Source organism: Nematostella vectensis, chromosome 12 (genome assembly GCF_932526225.1).
Source record: "Nematostella vectensis chromosome 12, jaNemVect1.1, whole genome shotgun sequence".
NCBI lineage: Eukaryota > Metazoa > Cnidaria > Anthozoa > Actiniaria > Edwardsiidae > Nematostella > Nematostella vectensis.
The window spans coordinates 15,034,802-15,059,398 of NC_064045.1; the positions used below are offsets into that span (position 1 = coordinate 15,034,802).

The following is a 24,597-nucleotide window of genomic DNA, read 5'->3' on the forward strand; positions in this document are numbered from 1 at the left end:
TGGTTTTCCAAGACTTTTTAATTATCTTAGTGTTTTAAGTAGATTCAAGGTTGTAGCACAAGGAAAACTAAACTTTGGCTAACCTTAGTGTTTGAAAACTTCTCACTCACCAAATTCACAAGTTAACTGACAGTGAAAAAATTAGCCCCAGTATTGAGCAATTTTATTTTTCAAAAGTTGGAGAGGAAAAAAATTTTTTTTTCGCTTCTCAGTATATACTTCAAAAGGGAACGATAAAAGGGCTGACACACAGGCTATTAAAAAATGTCTGCATTATCTTTCTAGGTTGCCATAACCTGCGCACGCTTTCCATGCAGGGGCGGATCCAGAAGTAAAAAGAAAGCAAAGTATAAAGAAAGGGGGGACTGGACTTATTGTTCACCTGGGCCCCCTAGGCCCTCCCTAGATCCGCCCCTGCCATGGTTACAAACTTCCAGAAACCTCTATTCAGAGAAACTATTCAGTACAAAATAAATGCAAAATTTCTGCAAAGATCAACATATATAATAACAACATAGTACATATCTCAAACATTCAATTTTTTAACTTGCTTTCCATTGCTTGCATCAACACTCTAACAGGGGCGGATCTATGGTTGGGCCGAGTGCCCCCCCCCTATTTTCAGGTATTTGGCTCAGAAAAAACAAGAAATATAAGGTAATCCATGGAAGAACAGTGAATCTGGCCCCTCCTTCCTGGAAACCCTTGCTTCAGACCCCCCTTTTTGGAACTCCTTGATCTGCCCCTGTCTACGCTTGCATGCATTCCCAGGGTAACTTGTCAATCGCCTGTCTTCGCTTGCATGCATTCCCAGGGTAACTTGTCAATCGCCTGTCTTCGCTTGCATGCATTCCCAGGGTAACTTGTCAATCGCCTGTCTACGCTTGCATGCATTCCCAGGGTAACTTGTCAATCGCCTGTCTTTGCTTGCATGCATTCCCAGGGTAACTTGTCAATCGCCTGTCTTCGCTTGCATGCATTCCCAGGGTAACTCATCAATCGTTTGATAATCAAACTCAACCAAAAGGCAAGTGATCAATTAGGTTCAGTAATAATCACTCACCAATAATTATTTCAACCAAAAACAATGAAACGTTTTGAGTTTGATTGCAGAGCCTGGGGGTGGATTTTCCAGAAAAGTAGACGGGGGTGTTCAACCTATCTTTTAGGGTATAAAATTCTTCTGTTAGGAGGTGTTTTAGGATTTTTCTGATTCTGCCATTTTTTAGGGGTTTTCATGCATGGGGAAGAGGATTTTTCCGATTCTGCTATCTTTTAGGGTGTCTCACGCTAAATGGTGGCCCAGTCGCTTGAAAAGTATTTTACAACCAGACCCAATGTGCTATCTCTTAGGGGTAAAATTTGTTGTTGATCACGCCCTTAGTGCTATCCCTTAGGGTTAAAATTGATTTTGCGAGCACCCCCCGTGCTGCAGAGCCAAACCAAAACAAGTCAAAGGATCATTGTCCGACTGAGTTCGATAGAGATTTTGCTCTGGTAACATTGGCATGCATTGTTTAAGCTATTATACAGCATAAGCTTAAGACAAAAAAGGGATTAAGTAGGTGAAGCGAGAAACCAAGTCACGCGTTTTTTTCTAAAAAGCAAAACGGCCTTCTAATACGAATCCTTATTAGTATGAAGCTTTATAAATATTAAAGCTTCAAACTTCACACATTGAAAAGTTATTAATTTATACAATCCGGTGACACCAAAATGCAGCGACCTAGCAGCAAAGTGGTTGTTCTTTCTATAGTAATGGGTGTTAGAATTGAACCAAACCAAACACAAGGAAGAACAGACCTATCTTGTTTGAGCTTTAGACTCTTCGAGTTCCGTCCGCCATCTTTGAAAAAAAATTAACCGCTGGTCAATCTGAAGGCGCAGCCATGCTTTTCATCATAAAGATAGCGCGGATTTAAATGTTGTGCTTGACCAATCAAATGACTAGAATAGCCAAGTTATCCCTGGAATAGCGCTATTCCGCCTTTCCGGAACCGGCATTGTATTGAAAAAAGATGAAAAGATGAAAGATCATAACCCCCCACCCCCTCTAATCTAGACATATCTGCTGTTGCTGGCTCTGGGTGGTCCACAAGAGCTTGCAGTATATCATAACAGCTGGGCTGGTGACGTCACCTAGCTGTTCTCCGCGTCCGACTTCTCGTCCGACTTCTCGTCCATATCTGCGCCCCATATTGGGATGTCATAAGAGCTTGGGGCTTCAGCGTCTGCTCTAGCCGTCAATACAAAAGACGTCGCCATAGTAACGCCCTTAGCAACACCATCGTCACGACCTTCAAGCTCTGCACTGGGCATGACCTCATTCCCACGTGAGAACAGAGCCTTAAAGCTGGCCTGGAACTGCTCGTCGAGGCCGAGGTACACGAATGGGATGACGGTGGAGTAGAGGATGAGCAAGGTATGACTTGTCAGGTACAGCACGTCCTGCTCGGAAAACGTAGAACTGATGTTATCGATTAGGTACATTACTAGGTTGGGAAGCCAGCTCACTGCATATATCACCATGACGACCAGTGCTGAGTGACTCAGGCGTCTCCTGGCGGTGAGAAGTGCACGCTGGGATATTGCGGTCTCGGTTTTCCAGCTTTGTGAGATTTTCCTGTGGATCTTGCTAAACAGCACTCCCATGATTATCAATGGCAACACACCGCAGCTTAGGAGCCAGAGCGTCGCGTAAAATGTCTTGAACGTAATCGTCCATTCATTGGTGCATTTACTTTGTGTGACGTCATACGTTTGCGTAACAAAGTCTGGAAGTACAAAAACTATAGCATAGAGCCACGAGCCCGCGATCACTATGTTCAGCTTGCGGCGTGTGAACCTCCCGTATTCGCTGCGTGGATGAACCACCACGAAGTATCTCTCAAACGCTATTACCACAAGGGTGAAGACAGCGGCCTGGAGCCCAGTCCATGATAGCGTGGACTGCGTCACGAATTTACACAGGAATCCCGCAGCAATAGAGGAGTTCGGGTAGGTGATTGCGTCATTGATGACGTAAGCAGTGGGTATGAAGAATACCCCGACTAGTATGTTGGCACAGCAGAGGTTGGTGAGAAGGAGGTAGGTGGGTGTGGTCCGTAGGGTCTTACTGCGCATGACCGTCAGCACCCCGAGGGTATTCCCTATGACGTCAGAAGTGATGAGGATGGAGAAGATGACACGGAATGTCAAGTTTGATGAGGTTGCCATGGCGCCACGCCTCCAACAGACCTTAAATGGAGGTGAACAAGTCAGTGTGTAACAACTGAAATATATTTTGTTCGTCGATCGATGAGATCTGAAATGGCTATAAAAGGTGTGAATGACTTCGTGATAATAATAAATTTGCGGCAAAACATAGATCGAAATATTATAATTGTAAACCCGTATTTTCGAGACATCCCATCATTTAGAGTAGTATGTTGTGGAGAGTTTTCTCAGTAAAGTAATAGCATAGTATTGCCTTTTATTACCAAAGGTGCCGCCTGCTAGAAATTGAATACGAAAGAAAATGCCTTTTGAATGTCTTTTACTGCGGGTTCTGATCTGCGAACATTCTCGCCAACGTTTTTTAACTCCTTAACCATCTGCTTTCCGTCAATCAAAGCCATTGATTCTTTTTCATTGGCCAACACTGGAACACTCTCGCTCATGTCATTTTACCGCAAAGTGCTGACCAACTCAAGGGAAACAACAGAGCAAAATTTACATTCCGTTCCAGACTTGAAGGTTATTACTGGCTTAACTGATGGAAGCCACAAAACGGTGAGCGGTTGAAATGATTGAAATTGTTTGTCGATTTCGCATATTATTGGACACCGCTGTAATCGCCCTTTTAAGTATTTTTGTGAAGTAATTATCTAGTTTTATCTCCTACGGATGACTGTCTGCAGGTGGGCTATTAGACGTCGCAACAACAATATGGTGAATTTCCCATGTACTATTTTCGTCTTCATAGTTAGAGCCGCGACTCCGTATACTCGAAAGCTTAACTTGTTTTTTTTTTCAGATATAATTTGAATAAAAGTGGATAAAAGCTTGCTGTGTTACTCACAGTTAGATTTGTTAAAAGAGATAGAAAGTCCTTTCTATATTTAACATTTTTCAGTTTTTATCTACCAAGCTCTTATCCGCTGGGTTTTCCTTTTGTAGCGATGCGCACAGATGTGGAGTTAAGCCCATCTTTATTAATGTTTGATAAAGGGGGGAAAGCTTCTTTTTTACTTCTTAGTTCGTCTTTTTCATGTGTGCGCGCAAGATGTTGCCTGCTTCGACAATCGATAGGGTAATAGCCCTCTCTATAGGAAAGCAAGAGTTCATTTTTTGCTTTAACACTAATCGGTTTGTAGTTTACGCTTTTTCGAGTCTCCAAATCCGCTCTCTGCCAGATGGAGGAAATGCACCATTTGACACGACAAGGATCAGCTTCAATCGTTTTCTCTTTTAGCCGACACCAGTGTGAAGGCCCTTTTGGAATCTAAAGCGAATAGTTATACTACGGTAAACGTCTCCCCTTTTTTAGATAGAAGAAGGGACACAGATAGCTAAACAGGTACCTTATTCCGGCTGTTTTCTTTCCCCCTGTTTCTATTGCCTTCTTGATGAATCCTTTCTGCGATGTTCTTTCAAGTTTCTGAAGGTTTTTTTCGTGCTTGCTTGATCCAGGCAAGCTTTGAACAATAATATACAAAATTAAGAGTAATTTTAAGCAAGCGTTTACGCAACCGCCTTTAAGCTTTCTTAAGCGACAAATGGCCCCTACTTCCGAAAGCTCACGAATTTTATTTCCTACTTGAACAAGAAATGTCAAAATTTTACTTTTTAATGAGTTTAGGAAGGTAATGAGGCAGAGTTTCCGTTCGATAACGACTGATAAGTTTCGTGCGATTTTTCGTATACCTCAAACCTTCCTCGTCGTTGCGATTGAATGTAATTCCATTCAATAAGGATTTTATTATCTACAAACATTTTATCGTGAGTGTAATGTAAAAATAAAATAAGAAATAAAATATCTAGCCAACAGAGAACACTTCTTGAATCAAATGGAATAACTGATGTCGGACATTATTAAAATGCTTTTAACACCTTAAATATTAGTCTAGTGCGCAGAAAATGTGATTACTACAGATTTCTTGAAGGTTTATGAAATGGTTGTCTTTATTTGCGCAATGACAAGCCAAGTGCAAAAGTCAAACAGAAATCCCGTCCATGTCATTTCGGTATTTTTTTTTTTTTTGCGCGCGATTTATTAACTACCAATAACTATGTTGGCATAATTCAAAATATAAACTGATAACCTCATATGTTCAATTCAACAAAATAGGTTTTGGTTCAAGAAAGAAAGAAAAAAAATCCTAAAAACAACATTTACCTCGTAGGTTTTTGTCCTCGACTCCACCAAATTCTCACTTCTCAGAAACGTTCCAGGAATCTTGCGATTTCCAAATTGACTAGCTCTACAATAGTTCCATGTGGGAATATTTCTGATATATGGTATAAGATTCCTTGCTCATCTCTCTTTGATGTGTTCAAATTTGGGTTCGCGCTGTCCGTCGCTGTTATCTCGTCGTCCAGTCTATTTCCCCTGTCGCCATATGATGGTGATTCTCGGATTTTCCGCGACGATGGCTATTTGCCGACCAATGCACAGTTTGTACCCTGAATCATGCCGTGGCTGCTAGGGATCTTCGTGTGTTCACCGGTATTCAAGTGGCGGTTGGGCGATTCAGTTCTACAAAGTGGCAGATTTAGTGCGATGTAGTCGAATTTACATGGCCCAGGCAGGTGCGTGTCTGTGTGTCTAAACAGACCGCTTGTGCAAATAGCTCACGCCAAAAAGCGCGGCATCAAATGGCTCAAAAGACAATAAGTTCTTGAAATTGTACAAGCAATGTTTTATATTACCGTGGAAGACGCACGCTTTGCTTGAACATTCTACAAATTTACTTTTTTGATGGACGCAGCAATGTAAAACTTGCAAAACGCAATCCCTGGGCGCGTTAGGCTTTTTTGATGATGGGGGGAGGGGGGGGGCTAGGGTTGCAGTGGTGATACTTGACTGGACACAGTCAAGTACAACGAGTTACGTGACCCGATAGAGCAAGTTCATACAAGATTCTGTAAATTAATGCTACGCGTTAACAGAAGAGCCACAAACAAAGCTTGCAGAGCAGAACGGGGACAATTGCCAGTTATAGTCGAGACAAAAGCAAAAGCGATATCATTTTGGGCGCGCCTTCTGACACTTGACGAAAACAGAATAGCAAAACAACCATATCTGGACGAAATGAGTTTTACGAATTCGCGGAACTGGGCAATGGAAATGAAATCACTTTTATTTCAAAACGGTTATGGCTACTGTTGGGGGTACCAAAGCGAGGCTACCTTAGACACTAAATTAATTAAACAACTTTATAAAGAATTCAAACAGAGATTAGAAGATATCGAAATACAAGATTGGGGATCAAGCCTTTTCGACGGTAATTCCAGACCAATTGGAGGGAACAAACTAAGAACGATATTCAGAGAATTCAAATCAGAATATAAACTAGAGGATTATTTACTAAAAGTATCGAATACAGAATATCGTAGGGCACTAACAAAACTAAGAATGAGCGACCACATTCTACAAATTGAAAGAGGTCGCTACAATAAAAACTATATAACACCAGAATCAAGGGTTTGCCCGCGCTGTCACACTATGGAAAATGAAGAACACTTTCTTGTCAAATGCCCAATTTACAAAGAACTTAGAAATACTCTTTTGCAACAACTAAATAAACAATTCCCAAACTTTACAGATTTAATAGCCCCCCCCCCCCCCAAGACATCATAGCATTGTAGCTAAATACATCTATGACTGCTTTTTAATTAGACAATCTTATTTATAAATATCAGAGATTTTAAAATGGCCTATATACTTCTTTGTTCACGGCACTCTGTCTGTCTGTCTGTTACCGGTATAGGATTTCGAGATTCTTCCAAATAAAAAGACTTATGGGTAAATAAAGGACACACATTTTGTTATGCTTTATCCTATTTTTTAAAATTCCCTACGTATTAAGATTGCAATAGGCCTGTTCCAAATATGCATCTCATCACTTCTCAAACAAAATCAAATAATGACACACCATACCAAAAAAACCCTGGAAGTCAAGGCAAGAACGATGCACTTTCAAGTTGCACTGCCCTTCTTTCAGTAAGCGATTCCTTCCGTTTGTCTCTACGTGTTAACTAGTCAATAGATAAAGTTCTTACATTTTGCGTTATTATTTTTTTCACGTTAAATTATTACATTTTGCGTTGAAGTCATAACATTTCGCGTTAAATATTTATCACATTGTACGTTGAAAGTTCTTACATTTCGCGTAAAGTTCCCTGCTAGCAGAGGCCTCTTTTCTCTATTGCCCAGCGAAATGAAGAGAAAAGAGGCCTGTGCTACCAGGGAACGCGTAAAGTGGAGTAGGAGCACCATATTTGTTTTCCTTTTCGTCAAAAGGTTCGGGTTACCTGTGTAGTGTCATAGTCACGGCCTCCCTGTGGAATCAAGATGGCGGACCCCGACGAGACAGTATTGTCGGATGTGCATGTTTATCTCCCTTTTCAAAGGACAAGACGCGAGAATTGTGGTAAGATGGACATTAAACATGTCCCCGTGTGAAAGGACAAGACGCGAGGATTGTGGTAAGATGGACATTAAACATGTCCCCGTGTGAAAGGACAAGACGCGAGGATTGTGGTAAGATGGACATTAAACATGTTCCGTGTGTGAAAGGACAAGACGCGAGGATTGTGGTAAGATGGACATTAAACATGTCCCCGTGTGAAAGGACAAGACGCGAGGATTGTGGTAAGATGGACATTAAACATGTCCCCGTGTGAAAGGACAAGACGCGAGGATTGTGGTAAGATGGACATTAAACATGTCCCCGTGTGAGACAGAGTACTTAAGTTCCGCAGAGAATTATAACATGCTGTATTCAGGCATTTCTTGACACTACTTTACGACATGGTGGATATCCATCTAGCTCTCCTCTCCCCTTGTATCCACTTCAGCTGTCATTCTCTGAATGAACTGAATCCTTTCTGGATTTGGACTGTGCTATATTTCAGCTGTGACAAGGTTTTACATCTGTAGTCCATCAATGAGTTGTGGTGGTGCCTCCACAACAGCACCAATTGCTGGCAAGGAGGGGGGGCACACACCAGGTGATAAACACCTGTCCGTCATAGAGGGGACTGATTATAGACACCTGTCTGTCATGGAGGGGACTGATGATAGACACCTGTCCGTCATGGGGGTGATGAATGATGCAAGCAATTCACTGCATCCATTTGATGATGACGGTGACCTGGTGATACGCCGCAGATGTCCCAAACATTCTGAGTGTTTGGATGTCATCACAATCGGTAAAATACAGAACCTCAACTCTTAGACAATATCTCGCTTTTTTCCAATTTTTATCTTGTAGTTAACCCTTTCACTCCTGGGTACTTTTGAGCAAAATTGTAAGAAAAACAGACTGAAAAGAGAAACTTCCCCCCTCTATTTCAAGTCCAACACTACCAGTTAAGCTAAACTACCGCTGACGCAAGACAGTATGCCTTGAAGTCTCCAACAATGCACTGCGGTGGCTTTTCTTTCTAGCGACGGCACTGCTACAGTCTATTGCTTACAACAGTTTTGCTTGTAATTTGCTAAAAAATTACAGCTTTTTCACATCTGGAGAGTGCCTTAGGACATCATAAAGTCTATTTAGGCATAATTAATGCTGTGCTTATAGATGTTTGCACGCTGAGGTTGATTCAATGGGATAATTCCTTGTCTGGGCTTCACCAAGTGAGAAAGGAATTTTCTGGTGAATGACCTCATACTCTCCAATGTGGGCCATCTTTGCTACCCAACCTTATTCAAAACCTTATTCTGGGTTCCTTGGACCTGGAAATGTTTTGTTTGGCTTCAGGGCAAAGAGACTTATAAAAAAACTGTTATGATTCTGGGGAAGGAGATTGTCCGCCTGTCTGTCAAGGTATTTCCCAGACTCCCATGATGCAGTGCAGGCATGCAAAATAGGCTAAACATGGTGACTCGCTTCTAATGGAGGTTCTAGCATTGATTATTGTGACTGATTGCTGTAAAATGGGACCTGACGGAGTGCAAAAAAGGTATCTATTTGTGACCTGATCTGTGTTTGCTTGTCGCTATTTGTAGTTCGGAATTTTGTGTCTTTTTTGGTAAGGAATATTTCTAAGTTTAAGCATTTGTTTATGAATTGGTCAGAAATAAAGGTTGATATTTTGACAAAAGAGTCAATTCTATTACATTGCTTAGATGCGCCTTTGAAGGTCGTCTATGCCTTGGATGAATCTATGAGTATCCGGGTCTGGTGATGTTTAGTTTGCATTTTTGACGTTTTGGAGTTGGGCCTATATTTGACAGGCGTCTCAGGGCGTTATGGCAATGAAAGACTTAAGTATCTAAATCTAAATGTCAATTTGCAAAGAAAATTGACTTATCCCACATCATTATCATCATCATTCTCATTGTCATAAAGGTGCAAACCTTTCTGGCATTTGATATTACGATATTTATCACACATCTAAAATCGGAAATTAATCAGATATTTCTTCACAGGGTTCTAGCATACCTGTCAACTCTCTCGCATTAGGCGGGAGTCTCAAGACTTTGGACCCCTTCTCCCGCTCTTCCGTGTACCAAATCTCCCGCTTTTTAGCAATTTTTATCATTTCCGAAAAATTATTCTATAGAAAATTGTCATTTTGCCTATTTTCTATTATTGAAAATATTTGAAACAATAATTCCTTTGCGTAGCACAATTAATCTAACACCCTATTGAGATCAATAAGTGGATTTGTTTGTGAGAGCTTTCTATACTGCAAACGGCTGCAAGGCTAAACCCACCCATCCCCCCAAAAAATGATATACCCACCCCTCCCCCCAAAATATTCTCAAGCCTTGAGATTTTCAGAGGTTGACAGGTATGTTCTAGTATCAGATATCAGTCGATATTATAACAAAGCTCACAAATCTAATTTCTGATATTTATCAGATCTTATACCCTTAGAACTGCTATGTTGAACCTAGAATATTGCATCTCATGACTTGATAATATCATATAATATCACAAGATTTACACATAGAAAGTCCATCTAATTACTGATATATATCAGATACTATAACTTTAGAACTGCTGTGTTGAACCTTGATTATTGCATCTCACGACTTGATAATATCAGATAATATCACATAGACTCTTTTACAAATGTGACAGTCACAGTAGATTTTGTAGTCGAATATCTGACTAGGGTCCAGCAGAGAGGACGAAGGAATCTATGTAGATATCTAGTAGATTCTAATAAGATAATCTTCAATAATATCGCAATATCAAGGGGTCCAGCTGAGGAAAGAGGAGTATCTAAATAGACATCTAGTACATTCTAAAAAGATAATCTCAGATAATATCGAGGGGTCCAGCAGAAGGAAGGAGAGGATCTAAATAGACATCTAGTAGATTCTAAAAAGATAATCTCAGATAATATCACAATACCAAGGGTCCAGCAGTGTGAAGGAGGGTATCTAAATAGACGTCTAGTAGATTATAATACATCTCCGATTATATCACAATATCAAGAGGAGAGGAGAGGAAAGTGGCCAAACCACTATCTGTAATAGCATGTAATTTGAGGAAAACACCGATAATATCCTTATCTCAATATCAGAAATCAGTGATAATGTTCGATATCGCGCCTATCTCCTTATTGTCTGACTACTTATAACTTACTAGTTAGAACATAGAAACATCGTGCCCCGTGTAAACAGCTAAAACACATCAGCCATTATTGCTGGTACCAACTATGCTTTAACCACAAGGCAAAGAATATCTAAGAAGATTATTTAACATCACCTCACAACACAGTTTTCATACAGCATCAGTATTGTTGGTGCCAACTCTAATAATAATAATATGCTCAGTTGATCACAAGGCAAAGGAAATCTTAACAGACTTCTTAACATCACCTAACAATACAATGTTCATTGGCCTTATATAGTATTACGTCACCTAACAATACAATGTTCATTAGCCTTATATAGTATTACGTCACCTAACAATACAATGTTCATTAGCCTTATATAGTATTACGTCACCTAACAAAACAATGTTCATTAGCCTTATATAGTATTTCGTCACCTAACAATACAAAGTTCATTAGCCTTATATAGTATTGCGTCACCTAACAATACAATGTTCATTAGCCTTATATAGTATTACGTCACCTAACAAAACAATGTTCATTAGCCTTATATAGTATTACGTCACCTAACAATACAATGTTCATTAGCCTCATATAGTATTACGTCACCTAACAAAACAATGTTCATTAGCCTTATATAGTGTTACGTCACCTAACAATACAATGTTCATTAGCCTTATATAGTATTATGTCACCCAACAATACAATGTTCATTAGCCTTATATAGTATTACGTCACCTAACAATACAAAGTTCATACAAAGTTCATTAGCCTTATATAGTGTTACGTCACCTAACAATACAAAGTTCATTAGCCTTATATAGTATTACGTCACCTAACAATACAAAGTTCATTAGCCTTATATAGTGTTACGTCACCTAACAATACAAAGTTCATTAGCCTTATATAGTGTTACGTCACCTAACAATACAAAGTTCATTAGCCTTATATAGTGTTACGTCGCCTAACAATACAAAGTGTATTAGCCTTATATAGTGTTACGTCGCCTAAAAATACAAAGTTCATTAGCCTTATATAGTATTACGTCACCTAACAATACAATGTTCATTAGCCTTATATAGTATTACGTCACCTAACAATACAAAGTTCATTAGCCTTATATAGTGTTACATCGCCTAACAATACAAAGTTCATTAGCCTTATATAGTATTACGTCACCTAACAATACAAAGTTCATTAGCCTTATATAGTATTACGTCACCTAACAATACAAAGTTCATTAGCCTTATATAGTGTTACGTCACCTAACAATACAAAGTTCATTAGCCTTATATAGTGTTACGTCACCTAACAATACAAAGTTCATTAGCCTTATATAGTGTTACGTCGCCTAACAATACAAAGTTCATTAGCCTTATATAGTGTTACATCGCCTAACAATACAAAGTTCATTAGCCTTATATAGTATTACGTCACCTAACAATACAAAGTTCATTAGCCTTATATAGTATTACGTCACCTAACAATACAAAGTTCATTAGCCTTATATAGTATTACGTCACCTAACAATACAAAGTTCATTAGCCTTATATAGTATTACGTCACCTAACAATACAAAGTTCATTAGCCTTATATAGTATTATGTCACCTAACAATACAAAGTTCATTAGCCTTATATAGTATTACGTCACCTAACAATACAAAGTTCATTAGCCTTATATAGTGTTACGTCACCTAACAATACAATGTTCATTAGCCTTATATAGTATTACATCACCTAACAATACAAAGTTCATTAGCCTTATATAGTGTTACGTCACCTAACAATACAATGTTCATTAGCGTTATATAGTGTTACTAGGGGCAGGGACTCACAAGCAATTATGGGTGTGTTTGGATGAGTTTATTTCACCCGTTGCAAGTTGTGATTTATTATGGGTGTGTTTGGATTGAGTTTATTTCACCCGTTGCAAGTTGTGATTTATTATGGGTGTGTTTGGATGAGTTTATTTCACCCGTTGCAAGTTGTGATTTATTATGGGTGTGTTTGGATGAGTTTATTTCACCCGTTGCAAGTTGTGATTTATTATGGGTGTGTTTGGATGAGTTTATTTCACCCGTTGCAAGTTGTGATTTATTATGGGTGTGTTTGGATGAGTTTATTTCACCCGTTGCAAGTTGTGATTTATTATGGGTGTGTTTGGAGGAATTTATTTCACCCGTTGCAAGTTGTGATTTATATCATTGTAAATAAAACTTTGTTTTTTGTTATTGTTTCAGAGCACAGCCTTTCAACTGTTCTCAAGGAAGTGGGTTTGCAGGTAAAATGATTCAGCATAACAAACAAGGACATTACTGGCCCTAGGAATAAGTGTAAAAATGAATTCAGTATTGCAAAAAAGGACAATACTGGATTTAGGAATTGCTTTTGCAATGCTTTTCTGGGATGTCATTTTTAATGGAAATATTGACAACACACGATTCTAAATCTGGGTACTCTGGCTTAGAAATTAATCCTGTAGCACTTTTGACCAATTTTGCTTTGCTTTAGTCACAAAAGGAGGGGATGTTTTTTTAAAGGGGTAGATATTTTTCCATTTAAGGGTGGCACTCATTTGAAGCAGATCCCTCGCCTAACAAGCCTTCAAGATTACGGTTATTGTCAATGAGCTGCTGTTACCATGGATGACATGACCCTTGTGTTGTCGGCAGGTCTGGAGAGGGGCTCTATTGTTATGTGATTTCCTAATTCATAATGAAAGGTAAAAGTACAGTATTCTGGATGCTCTGCACTAGATAAGCTTGTGATATACTTGTAGGTTGTATTCTGGATGCTCTGCGCTGGATAAAAAGTGTGCGCTGGATAAAAAGTGTGCGCTGGATAAAAACTGTGCCATGTGTTTGTAGGTTGTATTCTGGATGCTCTGCGATGGATAAGCCTGCCATGTGTTTGTAGGTTGTATTCTGGATGCTCTCCGCTGGATAAGTGTGCCATGTGTTTGTAGGTTGTATTCTGGATGCTGTGCGATGGACAATCGTGCCATGTATTTGTAGGTTGAATTCTGGATGCTGTGCGATGGACAAGCGTGCCATGTACTTGTAGGTTGTATTCTGGATGCTCTGCGCTGGATAAGCATGTCATGTACTTGTAGGTTGTATTCTGGATGCACTGCGCTGGATAAGCATGCCATGTATTTGTAGGTTGTATTCTGGATGCTCTGCGCTGTATAAGTGTGCCATGTACTTGTAGGTTGTATTCTGGATGCTCTGCGCTGTATAAGTGTGCCATGTACTTGTAGGTTGTATTCTGGATGCACTGCTATGGATTAGCATGTCATGTACTTGTAGGTTGTATTCTGGATGCTCTGCTATGGATAAGCATGCCATGTATTTGTAGGTTGTATTCTGGATGCTCTGCGCTGTATAAGTGTGCCATGTACTTGTAGGTTGTATTCTGGATGCACTGCTATGGATTAGCATGTCATGTACTTGTAGGTTGTATTCTGGATGCTCTGCTATGGATAAGCATGCCATGTATTTGTAGGTTGTATTCTGGATGCTCTGCACTGGATAAGCATGCCATGTATTTGTAGGTTGTATTCTGGATGCACTGCGCTGGAGCTAGGTGCTGGGGTGGGTCTTTGTAGCATTGTCTTAGCAAGGCTTGCTAAGAGAGTCTTCTGTACAGGTATTTGCCTTTCTGACTATGACATGGTACCTTCACAGAAGGGGTAGGGGGTATTCAAGGTATGGTTCCGTAGGGGAGGGGCCTGTATTCTCATGGAAAGGGGGTGGGGTATAACCAGGTATGGTATTTACGGGAGGGGCTTGTATGCACATGGGAGGGGGGTGTGGGGTAGTCAAGGTATGGCACTTTATGGAAGGGGCTTATCATCAATCAATACAGTTAAACTTTCTAAGTAGGTGCCTGCAGTTTTACTTTTCTTTTAGATGTTGGTGATGATATCTTGAAAAATTGTCTGCAAAATGTTGAGATAAATTCTCATTTGTTCAAGAACAAATCAGATACAGGTAAGATACTGGTAACAAATGAATGGTGGGCGGGGCAGCTAGCCTAACAGTGGGCAGCTCAAAACACGAGCGTAACAGGGTTGCTCAAGGGTCAGGGGGTATCAAGGGTTGCCCAAGTGTCAGGGGGGTATCCAGGGTTGCTCAATGGTCGGGGGGGGTATCCAGGGTTGCCCAAGGGTCAGGGGGGTGTCCAGGGTTGCTCAAGGGTCGAGGGGGTATCCAGGGTTGCTCAAGGGTCAGAGGGGTATCCAGGGTTGCCCAAGGGTCGGGGGGTATCCAGGGTTGCCCAAGGGTCGGGGGGGTATCCAGGGTTGCCCAAGGGTCGGGGGGGGGGGTATCCAGGGTTGCTCAAGGGTTGGGGGGGGGATATCCAGGGCTGCTCAAGGGTCAGGGGGTATCCAAGGTTGCCCAAGGGTCAGGGGGGTATCCAGGGTTGCCCAAGGGTCGGGGGGTAATCAGGGTTGCCCAAGGGTCGGGGGGTATCAAAGGTTCCCCAAAGGTCGGGGGGGTATCCAGGGTTGCCCAAGGGTCGGGGGGGTATCCAGGGTTGCCCAAGGGTCAGGGGGGTATCCAGGATTGCTCAAGGGTCCGGGGGTATCAAAGGTTCCCCAAAGGTCGGGGGGGTATCCAGGGTTGCCCAAGGGTCAGGGGGGTATTCAGGGTTGCTCATGGGTCAGGGGGGTATCCAGGGTTGCCCAAGGGTCGGGGGGGTATCCAGGGTTGCCCAAGGGTGGGGGGGGGGGAATCAGGGTTGCCCAAGGGTCAGGGGGGTATCCAATTGCCCAAGGGTCGGGGGGTATCAAAGGTTCCCCAAAGGTCGGGGGGGTATCCAGGGTTGCCCAAGGGTCAGGGGGGTATCCCAGGGTTGCCCAAGGGTCAGGGGGGTATCCAGGATTGCTCAAGGGTCGGGGGGGTATCCAGGGTTGCCCAAGGGTCGGGGGGGTATCCAGGGTTGCCCAAGGGTCGGGGGGGTATCCAGGGTTGCCCAAGGGTCAGGGGGGTATCCAGGATTGCTCAAGGGTCCGGGGGTATCCAGGGTTGCCCAAGGGTCGGGGGGGGGGTATCCAGGGTTGCTCAAGGGTCGGGGGGGTATCCAGGGTTGCCCAAGGGTCGGGGGGGCATCCAGGGTTGCCCAAGTGTCAGGGGGTATCCAGGGTTGTTCAAGTGTCAGGGGGTATCCAGGGTTGCTCAAGGGTCGGGGGGTATCCAGGGTTGCCCAAGGGTCGGGGGGTATCCAGGGTTGCCCAAGGGTCAGGGGGGTATCCAGGGTTGCCCAAGGGTCAGGGGGTATCCAGGGTTGCCCAAGGGTCAGGGGGGTATCCAGGGTTGCCCAAGGGTCAGGGGGGTATCCAGGGTTGCTCAAGTGTCAGGGGGGTATCCAGGGTTGCCCAAGGGTCGGGGGGGTAATCAGGGTTGCCCAAGGGTCGGGGGGGTATCCAGGGTTGCTCAAGGGTCAGGGGGGTATCCAAGGTTGCTCAAGTGTCAATCGGTTATCCAGGATTGTCAAATGGTCTGTTATCTTTATCATTATGATTGCAGATCCCTATTGCAATCATTATCAGCATCATCAACCTGCACAACGAGAATTCTTGCAGGCGCCATTATCAGATTATCAAAAACACAGCAAAACATTCCGAAAACCCCGAGAAGTGTTTTTAAAACTTGCTAACTGTGCAAGATATCTAAGTATATCGACAAGCCTGGAGTAAAGGACATGAAATTCTTCTGAAGGGGGTTCTTGATGTGAAGAACAAACAATGTTTGTCTGATGATAGGGAAGATAAATGGAATCAAATTGAAGCATAATTTATGCCTGGAATGGGATATACTTAGGAAGCTTATTTTATTACTTGATTTTTGGCCTTCTGAGATGTGCCCAATAATAAAAATGAAGATCTAGATTGGGCTGCTTCCATCGAGAAAGTTTAGTAAAGACGTATGGAGACGGGAAACTGATCCGTGTTTTTGCTTTGACAAAGGAAATGATCGTTTCGCCATGGAACTAAAACTATTTCAACTACATGAAAATTATGAACTAAGCTTTTGAAATACTTAAGTGATTACAAGTATCTTAAATAATTATTGTGTTTTTATTTTTAACATCTAAAAAAGTGAATCTAGAAATATTTGGTAAAATAATCTCTAATCTAAGGTAGATTTACTATCGTCACAAGGTGACAGCTTGTTATTATACATCATATAAATACTATATATTGTTATTAGTTTTAAAATTAATTATTTTTTAAGTATTATTGTTGTTTTTATTATTATTGTTATAGATAAGACTGTAAAAGTGCGTAGACTTGACTGGATAAGCACCTGTTTGGAGCAAGGTATGGTAACTTGGCCTTCAAGTTTGTTTCTGTTGAGAGTGGTACAATAGCTTAGTGGTAGAGTGGTACAATAGTTCAGTCGTATGATAGCTCAGTGGTACAATAGTTCAGTCGTATGATAGCTCAGTGGTACAATAGTTCAGTCGTATGATAGCACAGTGGTACAATAGTTCAGTCGTATGATAGCTCAGTGGTACAATAGTTCAGTCGTATGATAGCTCAGTGGTACAATAGCTCAGTCGTATGATAGCTCAGTTGTACAATAGCTCAGTCGTATGATAACTCAGTGGTACAAAAGCTCAGTCGTATGATAGCTCAGTGGTACAATAGTTCAGTCGTATGATAGCTCAGTGGTACAAAAGTTCAGTCGTATGATAGCTCAGTGGTACAATAGTTTAGTCGTATGATAGCTCAGTGGTACAATAGCTCAGTCGTATGATAGCTCAGTGGTACAATAGCTCAGTCGTATGATAACTCAGTGGTACAATAGCTCAGTCGTATGATAGCTCAGTTGTACAATAGCTCAGTCGTATGATAGCTCAGTGGTACAATAGCTCAGTCGTATGATAGCTCAGTGGTACAATAGCTCAGTCGTATGATAGCTCAGTGGTACAATAGCTCAGTCGTATGATAGCTCAGTGGTACAATAGTTCAGTCGTATGATAGCTCAGTGGTACAATAGTTCAGTCGTATGATAGCTCAGTGGTACAATAGTTCAGTCGTATGATAGCTCAGTGGTACAATAGCTCAGTCGTATGATAGCTCAGTGGTACAATAGCTCAGTCGTATGATAGCTCAGTGGTACAATAGTTCAGTCGTATGATATGGTACAATAGCTCAGTCGTATGATAGCTCAGTGGTACAATAGCTCAGTCGTATGATAGCTCAGTGGTACAATAGTTCAGTCGTATGATAGCTCAGTGGTACAATAGCTCAGTCGTATGATAGCTCAGTGGTACAATAGCTCAGTCGTATGATAGCTCAGTGGTACAATAGCTCAGTCGTATGATAGCTCAGTGGTACAATAGCTCAGTCGTATGATAGCTCAGTGGTACAATAGCTCAGTCGTATGATAGCTCAGTGGTACAATAGCTCAGTTGTATGATAGCTCAGTGGTACAATAGCTCAGTCGTATGATAGCTCAGTGGTACAATAGCTCAGTCGTATGATAGCTCAGTGGTACAATAGCTCAGTTGTATGATAGCTCAGTGGTACAATAGTTCAGTTGTATGATAGCTCAGTGGTACAATAGCTCAGTGGTACAATAGCTCAGTCGTATGATAGCTCAGTGGTACAATAGTTCAGTGGTACAATAGCTCAGTGGTACAATAGCTCAGTGGTACAATAGCTCAGTCGTATGATAGCTCAGTGGTACAATAGTTCAGTGGTACAATAGCTCAGTGGTACAATAGCTCAGTGGTACAATAGCTCAGTCGTATGATAGCTCAGTGGTACAATAGCTCAGTGGTACAATAGCTCAGTGGTACAATAGCTCAGTCGTATGATCGCTCAGTGGTACAATAGCTCAGTGGTACAATAGCTCAGTGGTACAATAGCTCAGTTGTACAATAGCTCAGTGGTACAATAGCTCAGTCGTATGATAGCACAGTGGTACAATAGTTCAGTCGTATGATAGCTCAGTGGTACAATAGTTCAGTCGTATGATAGCTCAGTGGTACAATAGCTCAGTCGTATGATAGCTCAGTGGTACAATAGCTCAGTCGTATGATAGCTCAGTGGTACAATAGCTCAGTCGTATGATAGCTCAGTGGTACAATAGTTCAGTCGTATGATAGCTCAGTGGTACAATAGCTCAGTGGTACAATAGCTCAGTGGTACAATAGCTCAGTGGTACAATAGCTCAGTGGTACAATAGCTCAGTGGTACAATAGCTCAGTGGTACAATAGTTCAGTGGTACAATAGCTCAGTGGTACAATAGCTCAGTGGTACAATAGCTCAGTCGTATGATAGCTCAGTGGTACAATAGTTCAGTCGTATGATAGCTCAGTGGTACAATAGCTCAGTGGTACAATAGTTCAGTCGTATGATAGCTCAGTGGTACAATAGTTCAGTCATATGATAGCTCAGTGGTACAATAGCTCAGTGGTACAATAGCTCAGTCGTATGATAGCTCAGTGGTACAATAGCTCAGTGGTACAATAGCTCAGTGGTACAATAGTTCAGTGGTACAATAGTTCAGTCGTATGATAGCTCAGTGGTACAATAGCTCAGTGGTACAATAGCTCAGTGGTACAATAGTTCAGTCGTTTGCATGCCCAGTGTTGGAGTGATATGCTTGCTGTCAAATCACAGGAAATATGCGGATTATAAGGTTACAAAAATTTTATTCGATGAGTTCAATATTCAAAATAAATTTGGGATTCATTTTTGTTTATTTTGTTAAGAAATCGCTGACAAAGTATCCTTATTCCCGTGGTCAAATGGTATTTTTTTAGAGGTGCAAAAACCTGCCTCTTTTTAGTTTTGTGTGAAATATCGATTCCACCAAACCTGCCTCTTTTTAGTTTTGTGTGAAATATCGATTCCACCAAACCTGCCTCTTCCCTTGTTTTCCAGGGTTAGGAGGTTAAGCCGGAGGCCCCATCTCTCAACACATTTATTTCTCCTGTATTACGAATCTAAATGAATCGCTGGTGAGGAAGGCTTTAGCTAACTCAACAGTATGTTTAGGTTCAGATGAATTCAGCTGGAGTGCAGAAGACAGGGAGGAGATGGAGTATATTAAACTAATAGTGGCCGCCGATGGTAAGACACACCATAAAACACTCTGATACATGTCACATGAACTGCAGTATCCATTTAGCAGGGAAGGGGAGTGTTTAGTTAGTGTGAAAAACATAGAATGCATGAAATTGTTTACTTGTCTTGAAAGCACTTCAAATTTTTATTCTTTAAATATATGATCAATCCTACATCCCATCTGACAACTATTTCAGTGGCATATGATGGCTAATGATGATTTATGCTGATGATATTTTATGATAATAATGATATAAATTATCATATAATTATAGGGATGATATATGATTATAATGACATTTAATGATAAATTATATATTATGATATATCATTGTGATGATGATGATGATATATGATATTTTCTTTTCATTGTTTTTTGTTACAGTGATATATGATGATGACTTGACTGATGCATTTTTATCTCAAATACTTTGTCTCTTTGCTTCAAACTCATCCAGAGTTGTTCTCTTGGCACTAGAAAAGAGGTGAAGTTTTTTTGTTGATATCAATTGTACAGTATGAGTGCATTTCATATAATTTCACAGGTCTTTGCAGCCCCATTATCTAATTGTTGCCATTGCATGCACTTTTTTCAATTGTTCAAGTTTGTTGTTCCTTTTGTCTCCTGTTCTAGGCTGAACTTTACTTTGGAGTACTTAGATGTTGCATGTCCTGCTTACATTCACTTCACAGCCAAGTTAAGACACCTTCAACAACAAGGATTGCTGTTTACCCGTCAGCTTCCCCTGGACTTTCCAAATTACATCCAGTATGACAGGGTCAGGGAACTAGTAAGTCCAGTTAAACCAGAATGACAGGGACAGGGAACTAGTAAGTCCAGTTAAACCAGTATGACAGGGTCAGGGAACTAGTAAGTCCAGTTTAACCAGTATGACAGTGTCAGGGAACTAGTAGGTCCAGTTAAACCAGTATAGCAGGGTCAGGAAACTGGTGAATCTACTTAAACCAGTATGACAGGGTCAGGGATGAACTAGTAAGTCCAGTTAAACCAGTATGACAGGGTCAAGGAACAAGTAAGTCCAGTTAAACCAGTATGACAGGGTCAGGGAACTAGTAAGTCCAGTTTAACCAGTATGACAGGGTCAGGGAACTAGTAAGTCCAGTTTAACCAGTATGACAGGGTCAGGGAACTAGTAAGTCCAGTTAAACCAGTATGACAGGATCAAGGAACTAGTAAGTCCAGTTAAACCAGTATGACAGGGTCAGGGAACTAGTAGGTACAGTTAAACCAGTATGACAGGGTCAGGGAACTAGTAAGTCCAGTTAAACCAGTATGACAGGGTCAAGGAACTAGTAAGTCCAGTTAAACCAGTATAACAGGGTCAGGGAACTAGTAAGTCCAGTTAAACCAGTATGACAGGGTCAGGGAACTAGTAAGTCCAGTTAAACCAGTATGACAGGGTCAAGGAACTAGTAAGTCCAGTTAAACCAGTATGACAGGGTCAGGGAACTAGTAAGTTCAGTTTAACCAGTATGATAGTGTCAAGGAACTAGTAAGTCCAGTTTAACCAGTATGACAGGGTCAGGGAACTGGTGAATCCAGTTAAACCAGAGTGGAATTGGTCAAGGGACTACTGAGGATAGTCCATTCAAACCTGTACAAATACGTCTGACCAAAAAGCTAGGAATTCTGGTTAAACCAATATTACAGGATGATCCAATTAGGGAAGTAATAGTTGCTTTTATTATTGCGTGTGCATTAAATGCATTTGAACTCAGAAAAAGGACTGCGTGTATTTATATGTTTTTTTTTAGGAATTATGGGAGATCAAGCCAAGGTAGCCCAAGTTGGTTCACCTGTGTATGCTGTGGTCTTGTGATGGAATGGTATGAAGCAAGGTCTGAGAAGATTTGTGTGTCATGTGGTCATAGCCTGTTTATTGGATAAAGGTTTCCATATAAGGTTTTACCTTCCCAGGGTTAGAACGACCTGTTTAGAGAATGATGAGTCCTCAATGTCATCCAAGGTCTCTGGCAGAAGCCTTCCTTTGGTCTCGGCCAGGGATGCTACCGTAGCCAAAATGAGAGCAAAGCAAACAGCAACAAAGGAAGTGTGCGCTGTGAATCTCCCATCATGACAATAAATGGTGCCAAAATCGCCCCAACTTTGACTGGCAGAGTTGTATTCAAGTGGGCTGGAAGTTAATATAACAGTAATAGGATTACTCAAATAAACCCCCCACTTCATGAATATAACTTTGTAAATAAAAGAAACTGCAATCAGATGCAGGCAGAGTAAGGCCTGATGACCCTCCCCCCTCCGCCACCAAGCCAAACTTGGAAAGTCCAGACATTACCTTATTTGGCTTGCTGCCCAGCCCAGTAGTGCAAGTGCCAAAGCAAAACCTGGACATAGGTACCATAGCTGTACATAGGTACCATACCTGTACATAGGTACCATACCTGTACATAGGTACCATACCTGTACATAGGTGCCGTACCTGTACATAGGTGCCATACCTGTACATAGGTGCCATACCTGTACATAGGTGCCATACCTTTACATAGGTACCATACCTGGACATAGGTACCATACCTGGACATAGGTACCATACCTGTACATAGGTACCATACCTGTATGTAGGTACCATACCTTTACATAGGTACCATACCTGTACATAGGTGCCATACCTGTATGTAGGTACCATACCTGTACGTAGGTACCATACCTTTACATAGGTACCATACCTGTACATAGGTGCCATACCTGTATGTAGGTACCATACCTGTACGTAGGTACCATACCTGTATGTAGGTACCATACCTGTACATAGGTGCCATACCTGTATGTAGGTACCATACCTGTACATAGGTGCCATACCTGTACGTAGGTACCATACCTGTACATAGGTGCCATACCTGTATGTAGGTACCATACCTGTAAATAGGTACCATACCTGGACATAGGTACCGTACCTTTACATAGGTACCATACCTGTACATAGGTGCCATACCTTTACATAGGTACCATACCTGTATGTAGGTGCCATACCTGTATGTAGGTACCATACCTGTACGTAGGTACCATACCTTTACATAGGTACCATACCTGTACATAGGTGCCATACCTGTATGTAGGTACCATACCTTTACATAGGTACCATACCTGTACATAGGTGCCATACCTGTACGTAGGTACCATACCTGTACGTAGGTACCATACCTTTACATAGGTACCATACCTGTACATAGGTGCCATACCTGTATGTAGGTACCATACCTGTACGTAGGTACCATACCTTTACATAGGTACCATACCTGTACGTAGGTACCATACCTTTACATAGGTACCATACCTGTACATAGGTGCCATACCTGTACATAGGTGCCATACCTTTACATAGGTACCATACCTGTACATAGGTACCATACCTGTACATAGGTACCATACCTGTACATAGGTGCCATACCTGTATGTAGGTACCATACCTGTACGTAGGTACCATACCTGTACATAGGTGCCATACCTGTACGTAGGTACCATACCTTTACATAGGTACCATACCTGTACATAGGTGCCATACCTGTACGTAGGTACCATACCTGTACATAGGTACCATACCTGTACATAGGTGCCATACCTGTATGTAGGTACCATACCTTTACATAGGTACCATACCTGTACATAGGTGCCATACCTGTACGTAGGTACCATACCTTTACATAGGTACCATACCTGTATGTAGGTGCCATACCTGTATGTAGGTGCCATACCTGTACATAGGTACCATACCTTTACATAGGTGCCATACCTGTATGTAGGTACCATACCTGTATGTAGGTGCCATACCTGTACATAGGTACCATACCTTTACATAGGTGCCATACCTGTATGTAGGTGCCATACCTGTACATAGGTACCATACCTTTACATAGGTGCCATACCTGTATGTAGGTACCATACCTGTACGTAGGTACCATACCTGTACATAGGTACCATACCTGGACATAGGTACCATACCTTTACATAGGTACCATACCTTTACATAGGTACCATACCTGTACATAGGTACCATACCTTTACATAGGTACCATACCTTTACATAGGTACCATACCTGTACATAGGTACCATACCTGTACATAGGTACCATACCTGGACATAGGTACCGTACCTGGACATAGGTACCATACCTGTACCTAGGTAACATACCTGTACATAGGTACCATACCTGGACATAGGTACCAGCAAATACTGGTGATAGAGAAAAAAAAATGATTACACCACTTCAAATCCCCCCTCCCCCCTAAAAAAAAACCCTGGGAATCAATGTAAGGAATGGTCACAATTGGTACCCTGATGGGGGTGGGGGTGGGGATGTTGTTGGTGATTGCAATAAATAAATTTATGTCTGTCTGTCGCAACCCCATTTTCCGACCTAAAACAAGTGTGTTCCAATATTACACCTTCAGGTATACTGGAGGAAAATGTTTATTGTGCCAGGGATAATTGCTCCCTTGATAGACTTGCTATCAATGCACATAGCACCATGTCCAATTATTACATTAGACGATAATATCATGACCAAGGAAGTATTAGGAAATAAAAAAAAGATACGTAAAAAAGACATGTTTATCGTTGCCGCCCGCATCAATGTATTCATATATAGATTTAGTTATTTCTGCCACTTTTTCTATTGTTTGTTCCTCAGAAGTTCGAATTTAGTGCATTAGCGGTGCCTGGGCCAAGGCAACGTTTCCGTTTCAAGGCT

The 24,597-nt window shown here is 41.4% G+C and overlaps 2 protein-coding genes across 5 annotated transcripts; one reads left to right on the forward strand and one right to left on the reverse strand.

The window, feature by feature from the left end:
* Positions 1 to 5,901, reverse strand: LOC5506920 (bombesin receptor subtype-3). Its single transcript, XM_032375361.2, has 3 exons — positions 5,378 to 5,901; positions 4,563 to 4,676; positions 1 to 3,237 (listed from the first exon to the last, which is right to left on the reverse strand). The coding sequence occupies exon 3, from the start codon at positions 3,214 to 3,216 to the stop codon at positions 2,140 to 2,142; it is 1,077 nt and encodes a 358-aa protein (XP_032231252.2). The 5' UTR covers positions 3,217 to 3,237; positions 4,563 to 4,676; positions 5,378 to 5,901; the 3' UTR covers positions 1 to 2,139.
* Positions 3,633 to 24,451, forward strand: LOC5506921 (methyltransferase-like protein 22). 4 transcript variants are annotated; one of them, XR_007305193.1, is made up of 13 exons: positions 3,633 to 3,771; positions 7,505 to 7,634; positions 8,119 to 8,415; positions 13,021 to 13,061; positions 13,453 to 13,502; positions 14,334 to 14,428; positions 14,692 to 14,772; positions 17,052 to 17,105; positions 19,798 to 19,872; positions 20,252 to 20,351; positions 20,501 to 20,657; positions 21,643 to 21,726; positions 21,806 to 24,451. XR_007305193.1 is itself a non-coding variant. In XM_048719645.1 (13 exons), the coding sequence occupies exons 2-12, from the start codon at positions 7,556 to 7,558 to the stop codon at positions 21,667 to 21,669; spliced, it is 1,056 nt and encodes a 351-aa protein (XP_048575602.1). In that variant the 5' UTR covers positions 3,633 to 3,771; positions 7,505 to 7,555; the 3' UTR covers positions 21,670 to 21,714; positions 21,806 to 24,451. The 4 variants fall into 4 exon arrangements, 3 of the variants coding, with proteins under 3 accessions (XP_048575602.1, XP_048575600.1, XP_048575601.1); XM_048719645.1 differs by having other exon boundaries at positions 21,643 to 21,714; XM_048719643.1 differs by having other exon boundaries at positions 21,643 to 24,451.
* The last annotated feature ends 146 nt before the right edge of the window (positions 24,452 to 24,597 follow it).